The sequence below is a fragment of the Rhipicephalus microplus genome, chromosome 6, assembly GCF_043290135.1.
Source record: "Rhipicephalus microplus isolate Deutch F79 chromosome 6, USDA_Rmic, whole genome shotgun sequence".
Taxonomy (NCBI): domain Eukaryota; kingdom Metazoa; phylum Arthropoda; class Arachnida; order Ixodida; family Ixodidae; genus Rhipicephalus; species Rhipicephalus microplus.
Genome location: NC_134705.1, coordinates 28,930,112 through 28,956,574, shown reverse-complemented (window position 1 = coordinate 28,956,574; position 26,463 = coordinate 28,930,112). Strand labels below are relative to the sequence as shown.

At 46.7% G+C, this 26,463-nt stretch overlaps 1 protein-coding gene across 2 annotated transcripts in view; it reads left to right on the top strand.

Moving 5' to 3' along the window:
- Positions 1-25,668, top strand: part of d4 (double PHD fingers d4) — a 138,467-nt gene extending 112,799 nt beyond the window's left edge. Inside the window, exons 8-9 of one of the 2 annotated variants that reach the window (XM_075865875.1) lie at positions 18,472-18,553; positions 25,520-25,668. In XM_075865875.1, the coding sequence (XP_075721990.1) occupies positions 18,472-18,553; positions 25,520-25,599 (162 nt within the window). In that variant the 3' untranslated portion in view covers positions 25,600-25,668. The remainder of the gene's footprint in view (positions 1-18,471; positions 18,554-25,519) is intronic. The other variant, XM_075865876.1, reaches the window with a different exon arrangement.
- The last annotated feature ends 795 nt before the right edge of the window (positions 25,669-26,463 follow it).

Genomic DNA, 26,463 nt, shown 5'->3' with positions numbered 1-26,463 from the left:
TGACGGGGCTACCTAAATGGTAGTACATAGGTGTCCTGTGGCGCCACTATTTTGTGATGCGGATGCGGGCGGCCGTTCAGCGCGGCAAGCAGTTGAAGCAAAGGCTTTCGCGACGCTTACATCATCCTCGGGCCGCGAGTTCGCGACGTTCGCGATGTATTCTTTTCAAAAGCGAAGCTAGGCGAAACGCCGAGTGTCCACAAAAGAAAAAAAGTACCACCTTTCGCTTCATTGCTGATCACAGCTACGCTGGATGCTCATCACCTAACTCAACCCTCGCTCAGTCGCGCACGCATTGAGCAGCCGCCGCCACTAAGCCACGTCCACCAATAAAGACAATCCGCGTAATCCCCGCGTTGAGTACGCCTGCCGTGGCGCGAATCGAGTACCAGTGAAGATAGACGTGAGCCAGATTTGCACGTTAGTTCTCGCACTGAAGTTTGGACATTCTTCCGTGGTCTGTGATAGGCTGTAGTTCAACTCTGTCTAGGCCAAGGAAAGCCTTGTCATAGACAGCATCAGCCAAGAGGTCACGTTAAGCACCAATGGTTAACCAGCTTCGCTGTTACTTAAGCTTTACATGGCTACTTTTTCTTTTTTCATGCTGCACACCTTCTTAGTTTGTTCCGCATCCCCTCTTCTTCTCTAGCTCCTTTGTTTTGTCCCTCCCTTGCCAGCATACCTCTGTTGTGAAGCGGGGTCGTTACCTCGCTATTCAAAGCAGCATTAAAACTCGTATTTCATCTCGGGAGCTGGGCAATAAGCGATATGCGTGTACATGGAGTTTTGTGAGAGGACAAACACTAGTAAGACAAGTCTGCTTTATAGCCGGTCCTGCACTCTACGTGGTTGTGCTTTGAGTAGTCTGAACTGTACGTGCATGAAATGATATGGAACGCTTCCGAGTTATGCTTTATTCAGCTGTTTTTAATAGTCATGATTTCAGTTTTTCCTCTTGGCAATGGCCCCTTAGTGTCTCCAACAGCCTTTTTCTCTGCTTTATTTACGCATTGGGTTACTTGTAAAGCATTGTTATTTGTTCCTGCTCCAAAGTGCACTTTTGGTGGCTCCAAAATTATCTATAATATGGTTTTGGCTGCTCCAGAAGCCCTTTTTTCTTCTCTAAAAGGTGCTTTTCACTGCTCCAAAAACGTCAGGCCTGTGCAGTAGGCGCAGCATAGACACAGCGAAAGCTAGAAGAGCGACCTTGCAAAGCCTTTTCAAAACACTCATTTGGTAACTACCGCAAGCACACTTGCAACGGCACTCACTAGGGCATTAATGATAAACTTTTGGGTGGTAGGCCGGCATTTGCTATGCTATTTTTCGTCATTATTCTGAGAAGTGTCGTACCTGCTAAACACTTGCAAGGAATTTTGTGCTAATTGTCCATGCAGTGGCTGACGACGATGAGGAATTATGGCTGAAGTGGGTATGCACCACAGTTAATAGGAGAACAAGAACAAGCTTTTGGGATGGTTTGGAGCATTGGACGGCCCACTCATTACACTATTCGCATTGTGCCACTGGCTGTTTTTTCGCTGTTGTAAAACACTTTATAAGTCGTATTGCCACATTGAATATGCAGCACCAAGAAAACAACGAAGAACACGCACAGCAAAAGAAAGAAGACGAGGTTCTCTTCCGATCAGTTTTCCAGTGTTCTGGTACAATTAAAGTGAGTTTCCTGTATTCAACTGCTGCTGTTCCTGCATTGTGACACTGGTGGAGGTGCTGGGTACATGTTCGGGACGCCTGACAACAGCCCTGCATCTAGTCCAGAAAGACTTCCGCGCATCGACACCCCCGTTCACCGCAGCAGCCGCCGCCTGTTAGGCCTCAGCCCGGAGTTCGGTCCATGGCCGGAAAGCGTGACCGTGTCAGAAAGCATGACGGCGCCTGGAAGCACTGGCCCCAACATGTCCAGCCCAAGCACGATACAGGTGACTGTTTTGAACCCTCGACTTCCGGTTGACTACCACGGAAACACATATGAGGACGCACATGACTGGCTCGAGGAATTCGAGCACACAGCGAATGTTAACGAGTGGAACACCACACAGAAATTGGGCTACGTTTATTTTCCGCTCGCGAGTACACGTTCGCGAGTACTGAAAGACGAGAAATCGCACAGCGTCTCCTCGAGTCACGGATTCAGAAACCAAATGAATACGTTACGATGTTTGTTGAGGACATGGCGCGGCTATTTCGTCGAGCAGATCCTGATATGCCCGAAGCCAAAAAGGTTAGCCACCTCATGCGGGGCGTTAAGGTTGTGGGAATTGAGGCTGGCGAAGCGGGTTTCGTCGGAAACGGGGCTTATCAAGAGCAGCAACGAACCATCAGTGAGCCCCCCTCCCGTACCTCTGACCTCGCACTCGGGCATCGCACCCAGCGGACACTGTCACGCCTTTTCGCCCCTCCGCGCAGTGGACGCTATTCCACTTCAGCACCGCCAACACTAGTCCCACTTTTCTGTGCTCCCTTTCGCAACTGTTTTTATAGTGTTATGTGTTTATTTTGTTATTTATTTTTTTGTTTCTCATTTGTAATCATTTTTTTTTTAGCTGCAGTAGCAGGGCTGGACTGAGGTTAGCTGTCGCTCATAGCAGTGTCATTTTAACTGCATGGGTGACGTCCGGCTGCCTTTTGCAGACCAATAAAGGGCAAATTTAGGAGAGGGGGATGTGGGAATTGAGGCTGGCCCGCTGCCTTTGCGCGGGCTTTGTCGCCTTTTCTGCCATTCTCATGTCCCGACATCTCTGCCCTCTTTTGCTGTCTGCCGTGGTAAGAGAGCGGAGTGACGTTTAACTCCCTCACCCGGAAGCGGATGTTGACTGTGGCGCCGCGTGTGGGGACTCCTTAGAGGTTTTCGCGCGCTGCGTCGGGAGCGGTCAGATACTCTCCGGGACAGCAAACGGTGAGACACGCAATGTTTTCCGTCTGTCGACTCCCGTCGCTCGGGGGTTCGTCGGACTTCGCTGACGGCGCCTCGCGCCCGAAGCAAACGCTCACCTTTTGTTGCCCCGCTGCGTACGCATGGCCGAGGGCAGTACGGTGTCCTAGTGCGTGGCCTAGCTACGCCGATCCGTCTCCCTCCGAAGCCAACGCGAGCGCCTTTGCCCTCGCTCGAGCAACCGGGCCTTTGTCCCGGTGTCTCCGTGGATCACCTTTATCGCGGAGACGTGCTCGTGGCACCCTGTGTAGTACTTTGTGCCCGTGGCGTGGATAAGCCTACTTGCTTTCCCGCCGCGCCTTTTTGCAACGGGCTGTACTGCGTTTGGTGTTGCCACAATAAAGTGTTGCGACTTTGAGCAGTATCGCGTTCTCGCCACAGCGTCGGTTAACGTGTGCCCTGCGGCTCGCTAAGACCGAACCCACGCTGGTGGCTGTACTCCTTCGAGATACGTGTACACCACAAGGTGCAGATGTTCGCTGGTCTCGTATTAAACCCGCTTACAAGTGTTGATGAATTCTCCAAGAAGGCGACATCTATCGAGCGCGCACTGCATCTACGTTATCGCCAGTATGACCGCCCAACCCACAGTGCACCGATCAGCGTGGCAGCCACGACCACAGCAACAACACCCGACGAAGGTTCTTTGTGCCAACTAATACGAGAAATCGTACAAGAAGAGCTCAAGAAGCTCGTCGCCAAACCGAATGACTGCGCGATCGCCTCAGTAACGGAAGTTGTACGCCAGGAGATCAGGCAAGCGCTCTCGCTTCCTGAGCCGAACACGAGCACTCCCAGGGCAAGTTATGCAGACATAGTCCGCCGACAGCCAGCGAACGAGCCGACATCACATCAGTACCACCAGCAACATCCGCCGACAGCGCCTTGGTACTACAGGGAAACTTCGACGCCGAGGCGGCCACCACTTCGCAAGACTGACATCTGGCGTACCCCTGACCATAGGCCCCTGTGCTTTCACTGTGGGGAAGCAGGCCACATCATTCGGTATTGCCCGTATCGCGTCGCAGGGTACGAAGGGTTTCCTTCCACTAATCCTCGGCACCATTTCAACGAAGCACCTGACATCGACACGAGTGTCATGACCCTGCGGGATGTTCCTCCTGGGTTTCGGTCACGCTCACCCTCTCCTGGGCGTTATTCTCCATCCTCTAGACGGAGCACCACTGCCAAGAGGAAGATCTCCTAGTCCACGCCGGGAAAACTAAAAGCAGCGACCTCAGGAGAAACTAAAAGCAGCGACCTCAGGAGGGAATGTTGCGAATCGTCGAAGTGCTGAAAATCCCCCAATACTGCCGAGCGAAGAGAGACACATTTTCAATGAATCGACGAAAGATGGGGTTGTTACTGCCGAAGTTGCAATTACGATTGACGGGCATGACGTCATGGCATTAGTCGACACTGGCACGGACTTCTCAATAATGAGTGAGAGTCTGGCAGACACGCTCAGGAAGGTTGGAATGGAATGGACAGGACCGCGGATTAGAGGAGCTGGAGAACAGCTACTCACACCTACCGGAAAGTGCATCGCAAGAATGAAGATAGGGGATGCATCCTTCGTCGCAACTTTCGTTATTCTTTCCGAGTGTTGCAAACAGGCAATCTTTGGGATGGATTTCTTGCGTGAATATGGTGCCATCATCAATATTATACGGCGTACTGACCTTTTCAGTGGATCAAAGCGCAGCACTACACTGAAAATCCCTGCGAGTTATTGACGATGTGACCGTACCTCCGTTATCGTGCCGCCTTGTTTCAGTCACGTGCAGCCAGCAGAATACTGGAGAAGGAATCGCTGAACAAGTATTGACGCTTCTACTCTCTCGCGGTGTTGCAATTGTCAGAAGTATCGTCGATGTTGTGTGCGGTGAAGCGGAGGTTTTGTTGACGAATTTTATCAACGAGCGATGACACATTACACAAGGCACTACAGTTGCCTACTTCGACGAGATCACCGAAATCCGCGAGTGCTGTGTAGTACAACAGGACGAGCAACAAGCCACGTCAGCCCCACCACCTATGACGTAAGCACGGATTTGTCACCAGCGCAGTAACAGCATCTAGTAGATCTTCATCAGTTCAAAGACTGTTTTTCATCGACCTCGAGGGTCAGTCAAACGCCACTGACGAAGCACCGGATAATAACGGAGGAGACGGCAAGGCCAATACGACAAAACCCATACCGCGTAGCACCGAAAGAGCGTGAAGCAATCCAGGAACAAGTGAAGAAAATGCTCGATGATGACATCATCCAGCCGTCAAGAAGTCCTTGGGCATCGCTGGTAGTGCTGGTTAAAAAGAAAGGCGGAAGCTTGCGATTTTGTGTCGACTACCGCAAGCTGAACCGTGGGACAAAGAAAGACGTATACCCATTACCGCGCATCGATGATTCACTCGACAGGCTGAGGTATGCACGCTACTTTTCGTCAATGGACCTCAAAAGTGGGTATTGGCAAATTGAGTTCTGTGAGTGAGATAGAGAAGAAACGGCTTTTGTAACGCCTGACGGGCTTTATGAATTTAAAGTCTTGCCATTCGGATTGTGCTCAGCCCCCGCAACATTTCAGAGACTGATGGATACCGTTCTGTCAGGCCTTAAGTGGTAGACATATCTGGTCTATCTGGACGACGTCATTGTTTTTTCAAAAACATTTGAGGAACACCTGAGCAGGCTGCTACCGGTATTCAGGGCACTAAGGTCTGCCGGCCTGACACTGAAACACGAGAAGTGTCATTTCGGTTTCAAGGAGCTCCAATTTTTAGGCCATGTGGTGAGCCATGAAGGTGTTCGACCTGATACTGATAAGAATGCAGCCGTCAGAAAATTTCCGGTGCCAACAGACAAGAAAGCAGTCAGGCGTATCGTTGGCCTATGCGCATACTACCGAAGGTTTATTGCCAATTTCTTCCACATAGCCTCGCCGTTAACACGACTTACAAGAGAAGACGTTTTGTTCACATGGGGCGACGATCAACAGGCGGCATTTGACGATCTCCGACAATGCCTGCAGACTCCGCCTGTGCTTGCTCACTTTGATGAGGATGCTTCTACCATGGTCCACACAGATGCCAGCAACGTGGGTTTTCGGCGCTGTACTCGTCCAGTGGCAAGACTCAGTCGAATGTGTGATCGCATATGCTAGTTGGACGCTTTGCCGCGCCGAGTCCAACTACTCCACAACGGAAAAAGAGTGTCTTGCTGTCGTATGGGTGGTTATGAAGTTTCGTCCGTACCTCTATGGTCATTCCTTCAACGTAGTCAGCGACCATCATTCCCTCTGCTGGCTGACCAACTTGAAATACCCGTCTGGTCGGCTCGCACGGTGGAGCTTACGCCTTCAAGAGTTCGATATGACGGTCGTGTTTAAGTCCGGATAACAGCACGCCGACGCCGATTGCTTATCAAGGTCACCGATAAAGCGCGACGATGACACAGAAGATGACAGCATGGCGTTTGTAGGAGTCGCCGACACCACTATGATTTCGTGCAAGCAGAAAGAAGACAGCGAGTTGCTTCCCCTTATTGAATTTTTGAATGGCTGGACAACAACCGTCCCTAGAAAATTTGCAAGGAGCCTGCCTTCATTCTGCTTACATAGTGGTGTTCTCTATAAGAAGAACTTTTCTCCCAGAGGAAGCACCCACCTGCTTGTCGTTCCGACGTCATTCCGTGAGGAGATACTTTGTGCTTGCCTCAATGAGCCAACGTCTGATCATCTCGGATACACACGCACATTGGCCAGAATCCAACAGAAATACTACTGGCGAAGACTTCCAGCTTTTGTGAAGCATTACGTGCGCACGTGCCTCGATTGCCAACGACGAAAATCGCCACCATTAAAATTAGCTGGACTATTACAACCAATTCAAGTGCCCACGATACCTTTTGCCCAAATTGGAATGGATCTCCTTGGACCATATCCGACTTCCCATGCTGGCAACAAGTGGGTAATAGTCGCCACTGATTATCTTACGTGCTACGCGGAAACAAAGGCTTTGTCAAGTGGCACCGCTATTGAAACTGCACGATTCTTCGTAGAAAATATCGTCCTGAGGCACGGTGCTCCGACAGTCATAATAACGAAGCGAGGTGCCGCTTTCACGGCCGCGCTCCTGAAGACAGTGCTTGAGCTCAGTGGAACAGCCCATCGGAAAACCACTTCCTATCATCCACAAACCAACGGCTTAACAGAACGCCTCAACAAGACTATTGCCGACATGTTGAGTATGTACGTTGACGGGGATCACAAGAACTGGGATGACATTCTACCGTACATCGCGTTCGCCTATAATACAGCGCAGCAAGAAACTACACAAAGAACGACGTTTAGTCTCCTTCATGGCCGTGAAGTGACGGCGATTCTTGACGCCATTTTACTGCACGACTGCAATGACATCGATTTGGACGCTGCATCTTTTACCCAACGAGCAGAAGAAGCCAGGCAGCTTGCACGCGTCCGAATCGCCCATCAGCAAAATTACGACGCCCAACGTTATAATCTGCGACACCGACATGTCGTCTATCGGCCCGGCGACAAAGTCTGGGTATGGAGTCCTATCCGCCGCCGGGGACTGTCTGAAAAATGGCTGAGGAGGTATTTTGGCCCCTACACAGTTTTACAACGCCTGAGCGACGTTAATTACGCGGTCGTTTCTGACAGCCCCTCGACAACTCGCCAGCAAAAACCAGAAATCGTGCACGTTGTGCGAATGAAGCCCTATTTTCCGCATGATTTACACCGTACATCTATTACACCGTCTTTTCTAGAAGAGCATAGGGACGCTGCTCTCTGGAGGGGGGCGAATGCCACATTAAATATGCAGCACCAAGAGTACAACGAAGAACACGTGCAGCAAAAGAAAGAAGATGAGGTTCTCTTCCGATCAGTTTGCCAGCGTTCTGGTACAATTAAACTGAGTTTCCTGTATTCAACTGCTGCTGTTCCTGCATTGTGACAGTATTAACGCGATTGCTTTCCCGACATCAAGCCTGCCTAAGGCAAGTTAGACAAAAAGTCACAAGCACCGGTGTAGCTCAGTGGTAGAATACTGGGCTGGCACCTAGCGGACCCGGGTTCAATCTCCACTGTGTCATTGGTGCAAGGTTTTTTTTTTTTTTTCTAATTTCGCTCGATGTGGTTACGAACTCTGGCGGGGGTAGCAGACTACAACAACTGCACATGATCCGAAAAGTGATCTCATAACAGCTTCTGCTGTAAAAATTCTGCTGCTCCGTAACTGCCGCACTGCTCCATAATTGCCTCAGCCAGTCACATCACTGCTCTTTTGTAATGGTATGTTGCAGTAGCCACTTCTAGGTGGTTTTAAGAATTGCTCACTAGATGGCAATGTGTGTATATGTCCTTGGACGTAATTTCACTAGATGGTGTTAGTGGTTTTAGTATAGTTGACAATTGAAGAGGATAGATGGCACTGTTATAAGAAGTTCACAGCACCTCCACGGAGTGAATGTTGATAACTGAGACAAAGTATCCGTCTGTCTGTATGTCTGCTCGCTTTCCTGATGGTGCTGCAGTGCTCCCTTCACTCCAATGCGTGCTGTAGTGTGGTAGGAGTGGACGGACGAACAGACACACTGACAGAGAGAGACGAACGGGCTGATGCTTTGCACGACTCATCATTATTCACTCTGCGGATATGCTGTGAATTTTTTTTCTCATTTGGTGAGTGTGTTTGCTTGAACTTAGGGCCGGCAGTCGGGACAGCACCGTCGATCTTGCCAAGGATAACATTTTACAGAGAGTCATCCATGAAAACAGCGACAGCAACTCCTTTATAAAAAAAATCTGAGAATCGATAAATACTTTGGTTTCCGGCAACTTTTTTCAGGCCATTCCAGTAGGCGCATGACACGGTGATTACCAGTCAGCTTGGAGTCTGAAAAGAGGGACTGTTTCTCTACAACCATACTGCGGCTAGAATAGCGGAGAACAGTCACCATGTTCTCTTCAAGATGACCCGTCGTCAAAGCATCTTTTTCAATTCTCCACAGAACTTTGTACAGCTCTGGGCGATGTGAAGCATACCTTGCATGCACTTTGCTGGGCAGACTTCTATTTTTTTCTGTTCACTTCACGCTTTGTGATGTCTTAGAAGAGTGCGTGAAGCTTTATGTGTGCCAGAGCCAGTAGGACACTTGTCGGCACTGCGACTTGACTTTTTGCATTTACAACATGAAGAGGACTTCCGTGCCCGCATTCTGGTCCAGCAATAGGAAGCTTTATGTCCCGGCTTGCTGCAAACAAACCAATGAGGTTGTTCCTTGCTTTCTTTCATTGTAGCTCATTTTTAATGGCCAAGTGACTTTACCTTTTCTTCTATGTCTTTCTTGCCTTTAGCAAAATTACTGATGCTTTGTGCTTCCAAATACTGGTCGGCTGTTGTTGCCAGGTTGTCTAGGTTACGACACCTTTTTTCCTTCAGAAAGATCACCAGGTCTTCCTTGCAGCAGTGTAGAAACTGCTCGGACATGATCTTGCATTGCATCGCTTCACACGTCTTCACTGTCTAACTTTTGTCAATAGTCAGAGTAGCCTAGAAGACGACTGGCAAACTGTCGAGTTGTCTTGGCGTTTTAAAGCTTGGCATTCCAAAACTTTACATGATACCCTTCTTACCCTTCTTACATCTAGTGGAACTGCTGCAGTATAGTCTGCTAGAACTTAGCATAGTCAGTAGCGTCTTCTGCGGAGATCCGACGGACTACCTTTAGTGCTTTGCCCTTCAAACACAGACTTAATGACAAAGCTCACTTGTCTTGTGGCCAACTTTGACGAGACGCTACTCTCTCAAACCTTTGTATGTAGGCGTCTAGCTCATCCTTGTCCACATCAAAGGGAGGAATCATTTTGTGGGGACTTGAGAAACTGACCACCTCCTGTTTCGCTACTTACGGTTCTCAGACTCTGAACGCTCTGCCTCTAAGACACATCTTTGGTCTTCCAAGAGTACTCGCTCTGCCTCCATACATGCTAATTCTATTGCATGTTCGTCCTGTGTCGCTACCTCGGCTTCTTCTCGTTCTTTAGCTCAATGTCTTTCTGTTCTGCGCTAACCCATACGAACAATGCCTTTCTACTGAGTCCCATCTCCTTTGCTAGCTGAGCAAGCATTCTCTTTTCGTTCATTGTCTTCCACCACACACAAGCAACGCGAGTTTTTACAATGTACAGAATAGCTTAGTCGCACTTCGCGACGCCATAAAAAAAATTGTAATGACAGGGGTGGGGCGTCACATTTGTGCGTGCGTGGCTAACAAAATTAAAGACAAGAGATTACGAGCAGCAGGTAACATTTATCAAGACAAGGGACTCCATTCACACATATGACCACATATGTGTGAAATTCACACATATGAGTTTTCTTTACAAATTTCGTCTATTCACTACACCCAGGTAGTACTCAACACAGGGAACCATGAGAATGCACTTTTCCCGCTTGAGACTAGCCTTTTTAAGACGTCCCAGGACGTTGCTCAGATACTGCACATAGTCTTCGTTGTCTCTACCGGTAACCAGGATGTCGTCCAAATACAGTGCATGACCAGGATGTCGTCCGAGTCATTCAGCATACTTGGACCTGGGTATCATGATCCTGGTCCATTCATAGGTCCATCCTGATCTTCATGCCTTTGAAGAGGTTGTCCATCTTTCTGAACGATGGCTGGTGCTGAGGCCACTGCAAACAGTAAATGATTGTATTGGAAAAACGTCATAGTCGTTGATATTGGACATATTTGTGTGAGGCCTCTTGGAGAACCAGCGGTTAGTAAGCGTCCCTGAGGACGAGCTTCCTGAACTTGTGTCCACCAGACAGTGCTGGCCAGAGATCTTGAATCCGAGGCAGTGGGCCCTTCTCAATGGTAGGGACGCGTTTTATCATAACCCGGAAGTCCCTGCATATTTTGATCCTACTATGGCGTTTCATGAATGGCACAAAGATGCCTTCTCGCTGCAACCCTTGCTGCTCCTGTGTGACCCCGTCCTTCACAGCGAACAAGAGTGGTTGAGGCTTGAAAAATTGAGGCCAGATTTTTTCTGGTACACGGATGCCAATTGTATCTGCAAATATGCCCACCCCTGGCTGGAACAGCTGCTGAAAATTTGTTAGAAAGCCCGGGATGTCTTGTATGACATGTGGGGCTGCTTCCTGGAATTTGAAAATCCAGTGCGCAAATCCAACTTTGGCCGAGCAGTGTCGGTGACAGCCCCTTGGTTAATAGAGGGAAACGGTAGCTTCCTTGTTGCCAAAATGAACACTTACCTGAGCTTTAGCCTGGACCTGTGAAAGCTCTTCAGCGTAGCTATGAAGCATGACGACAGGAGCCTCGAGGGCCACTTTGTGGAAGATATTTTGAGCAGTTTCCCTGCCATGACCAACACACTGGCCCCCTTGTCCAGTTTCATGAAAATGGGGTGCTTGCACACGTTGACAGCCAGCATGTATAATGGCGCAGAGAAAGGGACGCCTGTGTGCCGCATGCAGAAAATCGGCGAGTCCTTGTCGATGACATTGAGCTTGTTGCCGCATGTGCCTGCCGCCACTTGTGACGCCTACCCTGTCTGCGGGCTTGTGTATGCCGAGCTTTTATACTCGGCATATTCGTGCAAGGTGCCCAGTTTTTTCTCATGTGAAGCACTGCAAATGGGAGAACTGACACTAAAGGAAAGTGGGTCTCACTGCAGTAATTGCCGTGAGACCCACTGCACAATGTCGCTGGCATCCTTTGTAGTCAGCGCTGCTTTCACTACATTGTTGAGCGAGAACTTGGGAAATTCCCGGAAAAATGTCTGCATGGTAGGGTTGTTTATGCCACAGACGAAATGGTCCAGGAGCAACGAGTTGAGCTGGTCCCAGAAAGCACCACAGGTACTCACCAAACCTTGTAGCGTAGTGATCAACTGTCTGAGGCTCTCTCCTTTCAGGCGGCTCAAATTGTTACAGTGGAAGCGTTCTATCAGTGTGGATGACACCGCACTGAAGTGCGAGTGCAGTATAGTAAGCAGCTTGCTCAACCTTTTGGTATACGGTGTAGCTGGTTTTAGGAGGTTGAGCAGGAGACTGAATACTTGGGTTCCGCAGCTAGCCAGCAAATCGTTGAGCTGTTTCTCCTCGGGCATGTTGTTTCCGTGGAAGAACACGTGGACTGGCTCCTTGTAGATTGGCCAGGTGGACCCTTCACCCTCGAATAGCTTGAGCCTTCTGTACAGCGGCATAACAGCAGATGTGAGGGGCAGTGTTGCACGGCTCTCGACGGCATGGGTCGGCTTGTTGATTGTACTCATCTTCATTGCCAGTGTCATGATCTGTCCCGGGACTGTTGACGAAGCGGGGCTGAGGCACTCACTCGGGAGAGTGACGCAACAGCATAGCAGGGAAAAGTACTGCCTGCAAGCTGTGCTCGTCAGCATTTATTATTGACCCGTGACCAAGGCTGCCTGCTGAACCTAGCGAGGTAATGGAAGCAGGCTAGAAATGGCGCTGCATGCTCATAACACTGAGGAACTTAAGAACATCAGTTTTTTCTTTGACAACACAATCGATAGTGTTCTGACACATTTTGCCCCTTTGATGACCATGATTTTCGCTTCTATGATTTCTGGAGTGCACTAATCTTTGTGTCAGCTGATTAGGCTACAGTTTGAAAGAGACAGGTGAGCAACCACAATCATTACACTCTGTGGTTCAAACCAAGAAAACACGAAACTACTAGCCAACGCGTTTTCTCTGCCACCATCTGCCTAAATAGAGTACCCAAATTGGCACGAAGTCGCCAAATCTGGCAACACTGTCTACGGGTTCAAAAATTTGAAACTGTTCCAAGAGGTACCTTGTGATTCATGACCGCATCAAATTTTTGCCCCACAGTTACTGGTGAAAGTGCTCAGCATAGAAGAAAATACAAAATCGTTTTAATTTATCAGAAGGGCTTCTGATAGCGCATATAACAGGCCAGTTATATAAAAACACAAAAAGAAGAACGCTCGGCAATATACCGTGAAATTCTCAGCAAGCGATCCCCCCCCTCCCCCCCCCCCCCCCAAACGAGGTCGAAATCGCCGGCAAAGTGAGGGGGGAGGCACTATCTCGGAACGGCACCAAAATTCAAGACGGTGGCAACATTATCACACCAGAAAAAAAAAGCAGTGCACATGGATTAAGATTTTATTATTTATTACGCAACTTTATTTAGGCGCAGGATTTGTTGTAGATTTTGATCACTTTCAAAACCATCGAAAGACTCCTTTGAGTCAGTTGTGAAAAGCAGGTCGCAGCGTTCCGCTTGAAGCCTGTCGCAGCCTTCTGGCACCACAGCTTCAATATCGGCCAGTTCACTGTGCAGGTCGCAAAAGTGCATCGCCACGTGTTGGCTGAACAGTGGTGCGCCGTTACTGAGCTTCCATTCCAGTTTTGCCTTCCTTTAGTTAGTTGCAACAAATTATCGAAATTCTTCTCCCATTCCCGTATCTGCTTCCGGTCGAGCTTGAAATGTCGAGATGTCTGGTGCACACTCTTTCTGTTTTCTCAATGCCATCGAATAACCTCGATTTTCTTTGCCACTGTAGAGGACTGCATAGGCATAAATGACCTCTCACTGCAAACGCAAAGCAACAAATGGCTTGGAGCCTGCACGGACCAGTCGGGCTACATTGCAAAGCTGGATTGGATTGGATTGTTGCGGAGTGATTGAAAGGGGGGGCGAGGGGCACTTTCCTGGTACAGTGCGAATATTTGAAATTTCCAGTGAATTGGGGGAGAGGGCTTTTGGGGGGGGGGGGGGGTGCGAGCTTGAAAATTTTTAGGTAGTAGTCATGTCCAGACATGCAATGCTGAGATGTCAGACTTGTCTTACATGTCCTAGCTACTTTTCATTCAATGCTTGTAAAGGGACTTGAGTGCCTCTGTAACTTTCTTTCATCTGTGTTTACGAAGCACATTAATACAATCAAATCTGAAACTCGGGTAAATCGAATTATCCTTTATGTTGAACTATTTTTGTGAACAAGGCAACGTTATTGTACAGTCGAATTTCATTAATTCGAACACGCTTAATTCGAACTCACGATGAGGTCCCGTCAAAGCCATGTGTATTTCAATGGGCGAAAACGCCCGGTAATTCGGACGTGCAAGCACTTGCTGCGGTTAATTCGAACATACCGCGCTCTGAAAATGCTCTCAGCACTTGCCCAATCCCGCGACGGCACCTGCAACACCTCAACGCTGCGTGCGAACGAACTGAAATTGAAAAAAAAAGGCTGCGGTGGAATATTTGCTCTCTCTCAAATGCCGATTTGTGACGCGCCCGTGTTACGCTTCTCCTTTTTCTGTCCCTGCCACATAAAGACCCATCTCCTTCCAATGCCGCGCTCGAAGAAAGAGGGAAAAAAAAAAAAAGAGAATGCTGTCGCTGGGTTGAGTGAATGTGTGATTGAAGGAAAGGAAAAAGGCATCATCTTCTGCAGCCCTTGCCCTTTGCGGGAGCACGGCTCTGCGCCTTGAGGGGTAGGTCTCTCAAGCAGGTCTCCCTGCCACATAACCCTTCTCTTTTCAACGATGCGCACAAAGAAAGCAACAAAAAAAAGCTGCCGTAGAGTGTTGGTTTATCTCAAGTGCTGATCTAATTCTCTTCGCGTGGAGACGCTCCTTCTTTCTCGTCACGTGCTGGCCACGTTGCGGCTGCATAGCTAAGCAGTAGTTATAGTCGTTTTTAGAAAGTGTCTGCACTGGACATTTCCATGTGCAACTTCTCTTGCCAGGAGAATGCTGAAGCCAAAGTAGAAATGCTTTGCAAGCTGCGTGCGAAAATGATTGACTAGCTGGAAGGCAAACGTGTGCAGATGTGCATCACCGATTACTTCAATTAATAACGGGTGTCCTGTGATTTGTGAATAAACATGTCTTCTGAAACTTTCCTTCGTGTGTTAGCTCAATGCACATGCACCACTGCATGGAGAGCCCTCCGTTATCTAGCTTCCATTAATTCGAACTTCTTTTAGTTCGAACAAATTTTCGGGCCCCTTTGAGTACGAATTATCGAGATTCGACTGTATAAGGAAACTCATAGCTATGTTGAAAAAAATCACAGCATATCCACAAAGTGAATGATGATGAGTGGGCAGAGCAGTGGGATCGCTCGGTGTTACCATAAATCACCTGTGACAATGACCACTCGTGCATGTAAATTAGTGCTAAGAGGTGCACAGTTATATAAAATTTTTATATGTTATAGCTGGTCTGTTGCGTTGAGTTGTGACTTTCATTTTGCCTTCATTACTACTGCTTTGTGGTATCAAATCCAGCCTGAAGTTTGTAAAGGTAATGTCTGGGCATGTTTCCCTAGTGTTTGTTGGTTGTTTCCAGTCATAGGAAATGCATTGTAGTGCATATCGAGACGTTATATACTGCAGCGGCCAGTCATTGTCCGTGATCATTATCGCCATCATCCTCATCGTTATGGCGCATAGTGGGTACCTTGCATGTGCTGTGCCGTGATGGCATAAAGAAAGAGAATGTGTGGTCTGGAAGGCGCTTGTTCTTCATCGTCATCGTCAGAGTCAGTGGTGGCTATGGTGCACGATGCCGACTCCACTGGACAAGCCTTAACCATAAGGAGCTTCACCCCTAAAACAACCAGAACACGATATATTAGGACATCGGACAGTGTGAAGCACCCCATGAAGTTGGCTTTTTCTCAAGGGGGGGGGGGGGGGGATTTTCCGGCATGCATTTTGGACATGAGTGACAGATGTGATGAGGGCACTGTGCAGGTGGAGTAGAGAATATCGCTTGCCATTCTGTGTTCGCTCGTATAAACTCTTGTCATGGCCATTGTGCAGGGTCACTGCTTGCTTCTGATCTGCCTTGTTAACCGAACAGCTGCTGCAAAACGAAATCACTCGGCTGTTTTCCTCATCCCTAGCAATAATCTACTCAGTCGAATGTAAAAAAGACAAGCCTAACATCGTTGCTGTGTATAATGACCAAAGAAGCATGCTGGGTACGATTTTGAAAAACAATGCCAATATTAGCTATCTATTTATTAAAATGTTTTGTTGGGCTAGTTGGTGCATACTTACTGAAGTGCAAAAAGACGCGTATCATAAGGGAAGAAAAATTAAGAACGAAACAGAAGGGGCGTCACTCGCAACCAACTTTATTCTCAGAAGATCGCAAACATATAGGGATTTGAGGAACATGGTTGCTACGGCTATAGTATAGGTTGCTGATGTTCTGAGAACAAAGGTAGTTGCCCTGAGCTCTTGACTACAAATCCAATTTTACTTTGTAATACCCTTTTTGTGTTTCAATTCTTCATGAGTGTACTTGTGTTGTGCTGCGTATGTGCTCAGTACCTGTGAACTTGTCGATGCGATATGTAGGAAATCTGCTTGTAACATTCCTTGAAATCTCTTTTTCAATAATTGGCATGAAAGCAAAATAAAGGGCAGCCAGATAAACAATATCTATTTGCTCATTTCTGTAATTCCTTTTGCACTCAAAATGACTGCAGTGGTGGGAAACATGCGCCAATTGTGCCTACCTGCACCAACTGGAAATTACTGCGTCATACTGCTCCAAAAGGGTCTTTTTTTGTCAGGTTGGTGCTGTTGCTGTGTCGCAAGGGGGTTTTGGAACCGAAAGTAATATTGACAGCACTCATATGAGCGGATATTACGTGATAGCCGCCATCTCGTACGCTTGGGCTGCTGCATTTGCGCACAGTCGCGCAACTGCAAAACCACGGAATCGGCTGATCAACTTCCACGTGATTGTGGCGGTGCTTTTTCTGGTAACCACTGGTAAAAAGAAAAGGCGATGTGGTTACCACTGAAAAGTGCATCAGCATGACATGGCTAATAATAACCCTACGTGTGTGACTTGGTGCCGCTTTAAGCTTACTGCACGCTTTTAATAGCTGGTGTCTAACTTAGTGCACAGGGGTGGCTATCTCTGTGCCTCGATCGTTGTACGGGACTGTGTTCAGCGTGCACCGCATTGCAGAAACGAAAGTAGCTCGCTGTTTCAGAGTTGAGCTTTGTAGGTCGCGGGCACCGAGATGGCAAGTGGAGTGTTCTTGTTGCGCCTCAGTCCACTGACAGGATCGCTACAGCATTGCTTTCACAGATCTCGCATCATCGCGTTAGCGTAATACCTTTTTTGCCACATCTGTGCATGGTCTGAAGTGGAGTAGGCGCCAGAGGCTTGGTATGGTGTGTACGCTAAGTAGGGGAAGCGCCGCATGCAACCAGCCAGTAGACGATGGGCTCTCTGCGATTGTACTGCGCCTCAAAAAAGCTGGGTCTGTTTTTGCTAAGTAGCAGGTCGTGGTACACATTTATCGTGGAAAGCCGCTTATGCCCGTTTCGTCGCTATGTCAGTGGGTGCATTGGCTGCGTATCGCGGAATCCGCGGTAGTTTCGAAATGCTTCTTGATGTTGCCGCCGCATGCCATCGGACGGCCTGCAGGAGTGCCAATAATTTCTGAAATTCGGCTAATAAAAAGAAATGACTTTGTGGTGGGCATTTTAGGCAATATCTACTGTGGCACTCTATTTATTCCTTTTTGAACGGTTATGGCTCAAGTAAGGAGGTGAAAACCTCCTTATGTGCGTTTTTCTCACATTTCACTGTGACCTAAAAAAAAAGCTTAATGTGTAACTCTGCGGTGAAATAAGCTTCAAAACTGGTACTAGGCGGTTAATGCATACTACGTTTAGTGCGCAGTTAGCTAGGTTCATGGTGTTTACGTAAGTATTAACAAGGTTTTCCTGTACCAAGCTTTGAATGTGTGTGTGTGTGTGTGTGTGTGCGCGTGCGTGCATGCGTGTGCGTGCGTGCGTGCGTGTGTGTGTAGGTGCATAGGCATTCTCAGGGTTCCCCTTCGAGGCGGAGGGGGAGTGAATGTTCATCGCGGTGCCCCTTCTCTATCATGTCAGTGTATGGAGCTGGCTTCGTGCTTTCCCCCCCTGGCTCCTGCCTCCCCGTGCACGCGCTTATGTGAGTGCTAGAACTTTATGCTGCTGTTAGCTTAATTGTGGGTGCAATATTCTTCACTGTTTTATGTCGCTGCTTTTGTATATCTCTTTTTGGTTATTTTTGTGTGTATGTTGCTGGCTTGCTGCTCCTGTATAAATGATTATGTAAAATGAGGAAACATTAAATTAAATCTAAATTTTCTTCCTCAGTGTGTATCATGAAAAGCCCGTGCATGCTCCAAATACGGAGGTAGCTGCTCCAAAGGCAGATTTTGCCTGCTCTAATAGCTGCTCCATAATGCTGGAAGGCATTCCCACTACTGTGATGGGCAACTGAAGATGGTTGGGTGACCATGGCACGGGATGTTCTTAACATGCTGTTACTGCCCCAAGTGGTGGGGATTTGAGGAGTTTCGTTGAAGGCGTACCATTGTCCATTCTGACAAGCCTGCAGAGTGCATGTGTAGTCAGTTTGTGCCAGGCTAGTTCCTTGTGTTGCAGGACCAGCTGCTGTTTTGTGATGACTGTGACCGTGGCTACCATATGTACTGCTTGCAGCCACCCTTGTCTGAGCCGCCCGAAGGTGAGTGACCCTGAGTCATTATATATCTCATGAAATCGAGAGAAAGATTAGAGCAGCGTGTCTACGGACAGTGGCTTTATGAAGACAGTTTAACGTTTCACTTAACCTCTCTCTATCCTCCACATTCTGGACAGTTTACACACATTACATCTGTGGAAGCTTCAAAACTTTTCTGCTGGCAGGGTGCTTGCGAAGGGACATGCTTTTGATGCGCATGCTGGTTCTCTACAATGCTTGCCCATTGGTAATACTGAAGATTAGGGGGTCACCGGAGAAATGAAACAAGACTAGATTGGACAAGAACATTAGCTGTTAAAATAAATTAAAATAAATTGGGCAACAAGTTCACTATAACAATGAATATGCCATGGGTGTTCAAATGAGAAGTAGAAATGAAGACTTTATTCAAAGTATGCACCATAGTCCTGAGCACGATTCCATTGATGAACAAGCTAAAGGATTTCTTGTTTCTAGAATTCCCGTAGCCGTGTCGAGACCCAGTCCTTCACAGCGTCCTTCCATTTGGCGACCAAGTTCTACTCAGTTCTACTCATTCCAGTTCTACTAATTTCAAATGTTTGTCCATTTTTTTATATGTATATATATTTTTCACTGCCAACATTTCTACTGTGACACATCAATCACTACTCACTAGGTCGTCCACCTTGTTGAGGAGGAGATTGGGCGTGATGACTGTTTGCCTGGTCATGGGTCATCAGCCAAAATCGTATGACCTCCACGAGAATGGGCACTCCATTTTTACCAGGATGAACTGGCCTCCGAGTGCACTACAGCTCGGAGAAGCGCAGGTTTTTCTGTGTATGATCTCTATCTTGCAGTGAAGGGTGGCCGGCTGAGCACCTTCTGCTGCCAGAAATCGAGTAACACCTGGCTATTCTTTGAATTTTGCAATGTCAACACCATCCTATCTTTACAAGCAGTGCCTCGACAATCAGATGGCGCTCTTAATGATAGCCTTCGCTATCTCTTGGGCATGTGGGTGCCCTTGCAAGCTACGATCCACGGTGGGGTATCCAGTTGCTTCCTTGGATGTCACACTATGTTTTCCCGTTATGGCATGAGCAGCTATTTCATGGTTAATTGTTATGATGTTTCATACCTATTCATTTGAACACCTCTTGTACAAGAAAACTACAGTTTAGTAAATACAAATTGCAGGAAAACGAGTGGCTGGCCTTTTGACCTTACTGATTAAACAGTCCTTAGTCACCACCCTTAACTTCGAATTGCATTTGGAGTATAGCAGTCCAGGCCATTTGTTGCTGATAATCTGATTGTGCCTGGCTTGGTTATCTTCTGCTCAAAGCAATTGTATGCAACAGTTGAAGAAACAATGAGGTCCTTATCACTGCTTGACTAGCCGTCATGGCCCCTGCTCAGGTATTCGTAATGTGGTACCTAAGCTAGTTAGGTCTAATACTCTTGTCACACAGCAACTCCAATGTCATATATAACAAATAACCCTATAGTCAGATACAACTTAAAAGGTCAGGAGAGGCATCGCACAGACCACCGTAGCAAGGCAGCGAATCACCTCCTCAACGGCTAAAGAAATAGTCCCGCTCTTGCTCTCGGCAACGTTCTCTGTAGGCAGAGTGAACTGACGTCCGGCTCAGGATGTCAGTCTGGAGTACGTGTCCACTGGTGCCGGCTTGTGTGCATCCGCCTTTGAGGAGGAAATGCCGCTGACTTCTGAAGTAACCAACCATAGGTGAACTTGAGGGAAGATGCCATTTGAAAAGTGCAAGATTTTTCAAAAATTACATTTTTTAAAATTTTTTAGTGCTCTGAGAAGTTCAGTTTCTTCACTTTCATGACAAAAGAAGGCTGTAGTAAAACTCGAAGTAGGCTAAAATCGCCTTTCAAGGGGCCCTGCAACACTTCTTGAGAATGGTCAGAAAACGCTGCCGATTGGTAGTCAAGGCTCTCTACACCACACTAGCCAAATGTTATAGTGTAGCACATGGCCTGCAAATCGCAGTAAATTCTTAAAGCAAGCTGAAGATTGCTTTCTCCTCTCGACAAATGATGCTACAAGCTCAAAAATCACTTGTCACAGCCATTGTGTCAGCCATTGGCTAAATTGAACATGTTGCGCTCGAACATTACAGGGGCCGCTTCAGGAGGATTTGACTTGACTATGCATAGACGCGCGATCGCACTGAAAAGCCGCTTATTCAATGAAAAGAAAAAAGTGTTCCAAGTCATGAGGCGCTTGACGTATTTTCTTTGTTCATGCCATCCCTCCCTGCTTAGCTTCCAATGCTTTCATCAGGACGAGAGAAGAGAGAATGCAGTTGCAGTGTGCAACAAATCTTTGTAACTCCGCTCATACTAGAAAAATTCTTATAATTTTGTGGTGGTGAATTCGTGAGGCAATGAGTTCTTTCAGTGAACACATTTCATGACAACTACTGGAAAAAATGTTGCAGGGCCCCTTTAAAGAGCACAAGGTGGCTATAAAAACAAAAAAGTGCTCCAAATATTCATAATTCCCAAGCTCTCATAATGGAATAAATCATTTTAAAAAGTAAATTATTGCAACACAGATGAACTTTCATTTCTACATTGAAGATGTGTTTGTCTTGAATTGCAATTTCAGGCAACTTCTTGATTTTGGACATCATATATTAAAGACTTTTGATTGCCAGATCAAGAGAAAGTTTAGTCACGTATTTCGTAACATGTGAATAGTGCAATTTATTTTTTTAAGCGTGATATCATTTATATAATATTGTAGGTAAGCAGTACATATTCTTTAACATGTGAAGAGTGCAATTTACTTTTTTAAACCAGGGTATCGTGTAATTAAATATTATGAATGAGCAATCAGTATGGGCAATCAGTACTTAGCGCATTACAATTTTTCATGTTCATTTAAGTGTATTATACAAGATTTCTTGATAATTATTTGCATAGTACAGGTAATATGCAGTAATACAAGCCATTAATGACACATAATCATAAAAGCTTAGTGGTAGAAAATGTCTGTCCAAAAAGAGCTATATTTTACACGTTATCAGGGTATAAAACAAAAACTATGCAACTTACTATGAAACTGAATATATATTTGAAATCAACATAAAAACTTGTGTTAACAGCAAAAGTTGAATTGCCTTAGGCTACAGATGAAAGAAAGATTTTTTTTTGAAGCCTAGAGCAAATCGAAAACCAACATGGCTGTCGATATGACCAATGTTGGATATGACATAGTAAAGGAACGATTGACACTCCCGTTACAGAAATAACACAGCGGCAGCTAATTGTGTATTCACCTTTTGATCACTGAAACGCATGCAATCAGCCTATCAACACCTGCGATCCAGGCAAGAGCAAGCACGAGACAAATGAAATATGGCTTGCTGTACCAGCCCGTCCACCCACTGTATTTGAGAGTAGCTTTCTTTTATAAAATTTTGTGCGTACTTTGAATAAATGAACGTCACTAGGGTAGTGGTAGGACTCCAAGCTTGGGACATGTACAAGGCGACCAAATGATATGAGTGATTTCATAAGTTACAGGACTAACCACAGGAATGACTGTGCGGGCCTGTATATCGAGGCTACAGTTTTTCAGACAGGCCAACGTGACAGGTCGGAGGCTGCACCAAAAAACTGGGTGAAAGGTACTTTGATCTGAGAAGTCTCAGTGTCTTGATCGTACAGACGCCATTAGTTCTCTTGAGAGGTCAGAAGGCAGGTGCGGGCGGTTTCACGCGTGTGGGTAGCCCTCGTGATAGCATCAAGGGCATATTCAATGGTCAGTACTGCAGCAAACAGGATGATGGTGTCTAGGAGCAACGTTGGTTGTCGGTCTAACAGGAAAAATGGAGCCAGCACTGTTGTGCCGCGAAGAATTGTACGCAAATGTGGCCTGAGGAAAGATACTTCGAAAGCATGCCAGTAAGTGTTCAGTTCAGATGTTCCGTGAGGCAATTCGTCTTTGGATGATACAACGTAGTGTGCTTGTGCCTCGGTGCACATGACTGCAGGGTGTTCGCCATGACTCTTGACAAAAATGTGTGGCCGCAATCCTTAAAGGGCCAGTAAGCAACCCCAAGGCCCAGAAATTGTTATAAATAGAAATATGTGCACTTTTACTTCAAGAACATGCTGCCGCAAGAATTTTGCGAACAGGTGCTATATTAAGGAAGTTACAGAGGCTAGAACATCGCTTTCAGCTGGTTTCAAATTTTCGCGTGGCCTCGGCACCCTTCTCCTTCAGAGGGAGGGGAAGGCATAGCCCGTTGTCGTGACTCCGCCCAGTTCGGCAATGTGACAAGACGTCAGCAATTTACGTCATCGGTGAACTCGATCAGTCTCAATGCACTTCCGCTTGCTCCGATGCCTGGTTGTTTACTGTTTACCTGGTGCCGATGCTTCGCCACAGCCCAGTCGCTCGATTTGTAGCCGACTACGATTTGTAGCAAAACTGCGTTCCAAAAGCCGGAGATGAATTTAACCCGATTTTTCTGGAGTTAGATTTTTCAGGAGCAGACTGTCGTGCCATCTGAGAGCAGCAACACAAAACACAAATAATATGTTTAATAGTGAGTGTGCTCGTCAAGAGGTGGCGCGAAAATCTGTTCACTCCCAAAAACTGAGCCAGTGACGTGTCCAGATTTCGATACATGGAGCCTATTGAGAGTTTCGCAACACGTATGGTCCCACCCACAGTTCTGTCGTAGCTGTGGGTGGAAACAGAAACTGTCGTTCACTTTACTACTGTTTGTTGAGACCTGGTTGAGACCAATCCACGAGCTGCGTGCTGCGTCACGAATCGTAATTTCCAAATCGGTGCCACCGTGCGTGAAAGGAGCATTGGTCAGGCTTAGGAAAGGAGCGCGGGAATTGTTTTTCGAAATAGAGGCTCTGCACGGTGCGCAGCTCTATAATATTCAGAAAATGTGATCGCTGCGGTCTACTCTACTGATTGCCGAGCTTGTTTGGGGGCTGTAAAAAAATAAAAAGTCGTAGCCTGGCCCTTTAAACTGCTAGTGGGGAGGTCCATGTTGCAAGATCACCTCTCAGTAAGGAAATCGGCGACATCTGTGATGCAGCTTGTTCGAGGAGCTCGTGTCACGGTATAGCACGTGTCATAGTCTGTGGCCACAGCTATTCAACTGTTGCCAAAGCAAGACAAGGAAAACAGGCCAAGTAGGTCTAAGCTAACACGAAAGAGTGGTTATGACAAAATATCAAGGGTTTGAAGGCACTGGGCGTGAAGCATCGGTGGTGTTTGGTCATTGGAAGGTCATGAAGTTTGTGAAAAACAGCCTGATAGAGGTGTTTTGGAATGACAAGCTGCAGGGCTGGTACTTCTAGGTGGAAATTGTGGCAGTAAAGTGCATCATCTTGTTGGATAAATGAGCGATGGGACCAGTCGTTAGTCTAAGATTCTAGGCATTCAATGATAGTACACAAGTAGCATCATTCCGTTGCTCATCGCCTATGTGTGTCAGTAAGGAAACAGAAAACACAAGCGTCGGTGTCGGGAATTGTATCAGAGTTGTAGCGTTAACAAGATCAAGCGGGAGAGATATTTCTGTTAGTGTGACGCCCATGTGCACGGTTCAAGAGGCTGGAGATATGTCTGTAGAAATATTAATGTTTAACACAATGAACTGACAATAAAGATGTTAATTATGGTGAATAGTGATGATATAACCAATGCACCAAAGCGTAGTTGTCGGTTGGCAAAGTTCCTGTGTACAATGAAGAATGATGGAATGGTGTCCCCAGTGTCCACATATCTGGTTATTTGTTTTTTGTTTTAAATAAAGCTGAATTTTTTTGGTTTTTGGTTTACTTCTACTTTTCTATGTATTGTTCTCACATAGGCTAAAAAAATATTGCACAAATGGTTGCGCTATGGGAAACAAAGGGTTAAAAAGGTTCCCGGCGTCGAGGCTATACATTCTCTGAAATTGAATCTGAATTGGTTTCGTGATGTCATTCGACAGAAAATGTCATTTTCATCGAATGACATTACTTTCCTTATGTGACAGCAAACAAATGACATTTTCAGTGTAAATGACATTTGATTTGCCTTGTGACAGGGGCCTAATATGCTTCCATCTTGGACGAATATTAGCTCGACAAAAATGGCGACGAGAATAGAAAAGACAAATTACAGCATGAAGAGAGAGGTGAAATAAATAGCATCCAGGAAACCTAAAAAATAAACCGCCATCGCGCATGCTCACTGATGAGATGTGCAAGCTGTCTGTGACGTATGATACTTCTGCATCTGGTAGTGCTAGGGAAGGCTGACAGATACAATTATCACCTTCCAGTGACATGTAAAATGCCTCCATGATTTCACGCATGTGCTGGTCTCTGTGGCAATGCAAAATTTCCACTGTAGTTTGTGTTTTATATTCTTGTTCCCATTTTCGTCGTACTAATATTCGTTCAAGGTGGAAGCACACCAACTCGCCCAGTTGTCTGTTTTGATGTATGCTTGATTGCTCAACTCGGCATAGTGTTCCACTGCTGATGTAGAATTCCCAGAATGGCCTCCACGTTTGACACCAGCAAATTGGCATGGTTATTGGAGAATGAATCAGCAAGCACAGTGGAAAAGTCAGCAGTCACACCTTGGTCCACTAGCATCACCCTGTCTATGTCTGGACACCTTCTTCTGTCGTGAGTGCTTAGCTAGCGAGACGACCATTCTCTGTGAAGTCTAAGGGAACTGGTCTTGCTCTTCATCACCACCTCAACCTTTTCTCTTCGTTTTATGTCTGAGTTGTACCTTGACAAGTTGTCAAAAAGTTGCCTATTTTTTTTTTACGAACTGGCAACCCCGTAGTGTTGCGAAATCGCTCGGAAGCAGGCGCTACAATCAGAATATAGTTCTTCGATAACTGTTCTAAAGGTTGCCCTTGCCCTTATGATAGAGTCAACAATGATGTGTTCTCACTTTTTTGTTACTTCCTGCAGGCTTGTGGAGCTGCCACTTGTGCGTGGAAGAGTACGGCCGTGTAGAGCATCGACCATCCACAGCCGGTAATTCTCCCTGAGGCACATTCCCAACTGCAGCAAACTTTGCAAACAGTTTTCAAGTATAATAAAGAACAACACTGAAGTGATATTGCTATACACTCCGTGCACTGCGGCTGGCGCGTTGCTGCGAGGCCGTCAAAGCAGACGGTCATTGAGAGTCAAAGCGGAACCGAATGCTCTCCCAATGCCCACTACTTTATCGGAATCATGAACCGCTGCGAAGTTCACTATACTAACAGGTACACGTAATGTCCTGCGGGAACGACATTTTACAGTTTCTCGACTCATCTCTGCTTTAATAGGCAGTCAAATAAGCGTATAACGGCTGTGCGATGTAAAAAGTGTTTCAGCTCCCTCTGCTGTCTTGCATCCTGCGGTTGCGTGCTTGAATTGGTCTGAGAAACCACCGCTGCAGGTTCACTGATCTTACATGATGTAAGATAGGTGGTCAGAAAAAAAATTTATGCAAGGCATTTCAAGTCCGTTCAAGGCTGGTGGAATGTTTTATTGGACCTCAATAATAACTCGTTGTTTACCCTTCACAGTTTTGGGGAATGCAATGCGAGGTCACTTATTACTAAGTAGCCTTAGTGATAAAGAAGTTAAATAACAATTCTGCAGTTGGCTTTGACGATTTAAAAGCTGAACCACTAGAAGCAGTATCAGAGCATATTAGCACCCTTTGCCCATATCTGCAACCTCGTCCTGAGCACTGGAACGTTCCGGGACAAACTAAAAGGGGCCAAAGAATCTGTAATCCACAAAGCTGGTGATGAATATGACATGAATAATTATCGGCACGCTTCTGTTTTGCCTATATTTTCGAAAATTGTTGAACGTGTTAATTATGCCCGAATTTCATATTTTTGTAGCTCAAAGAA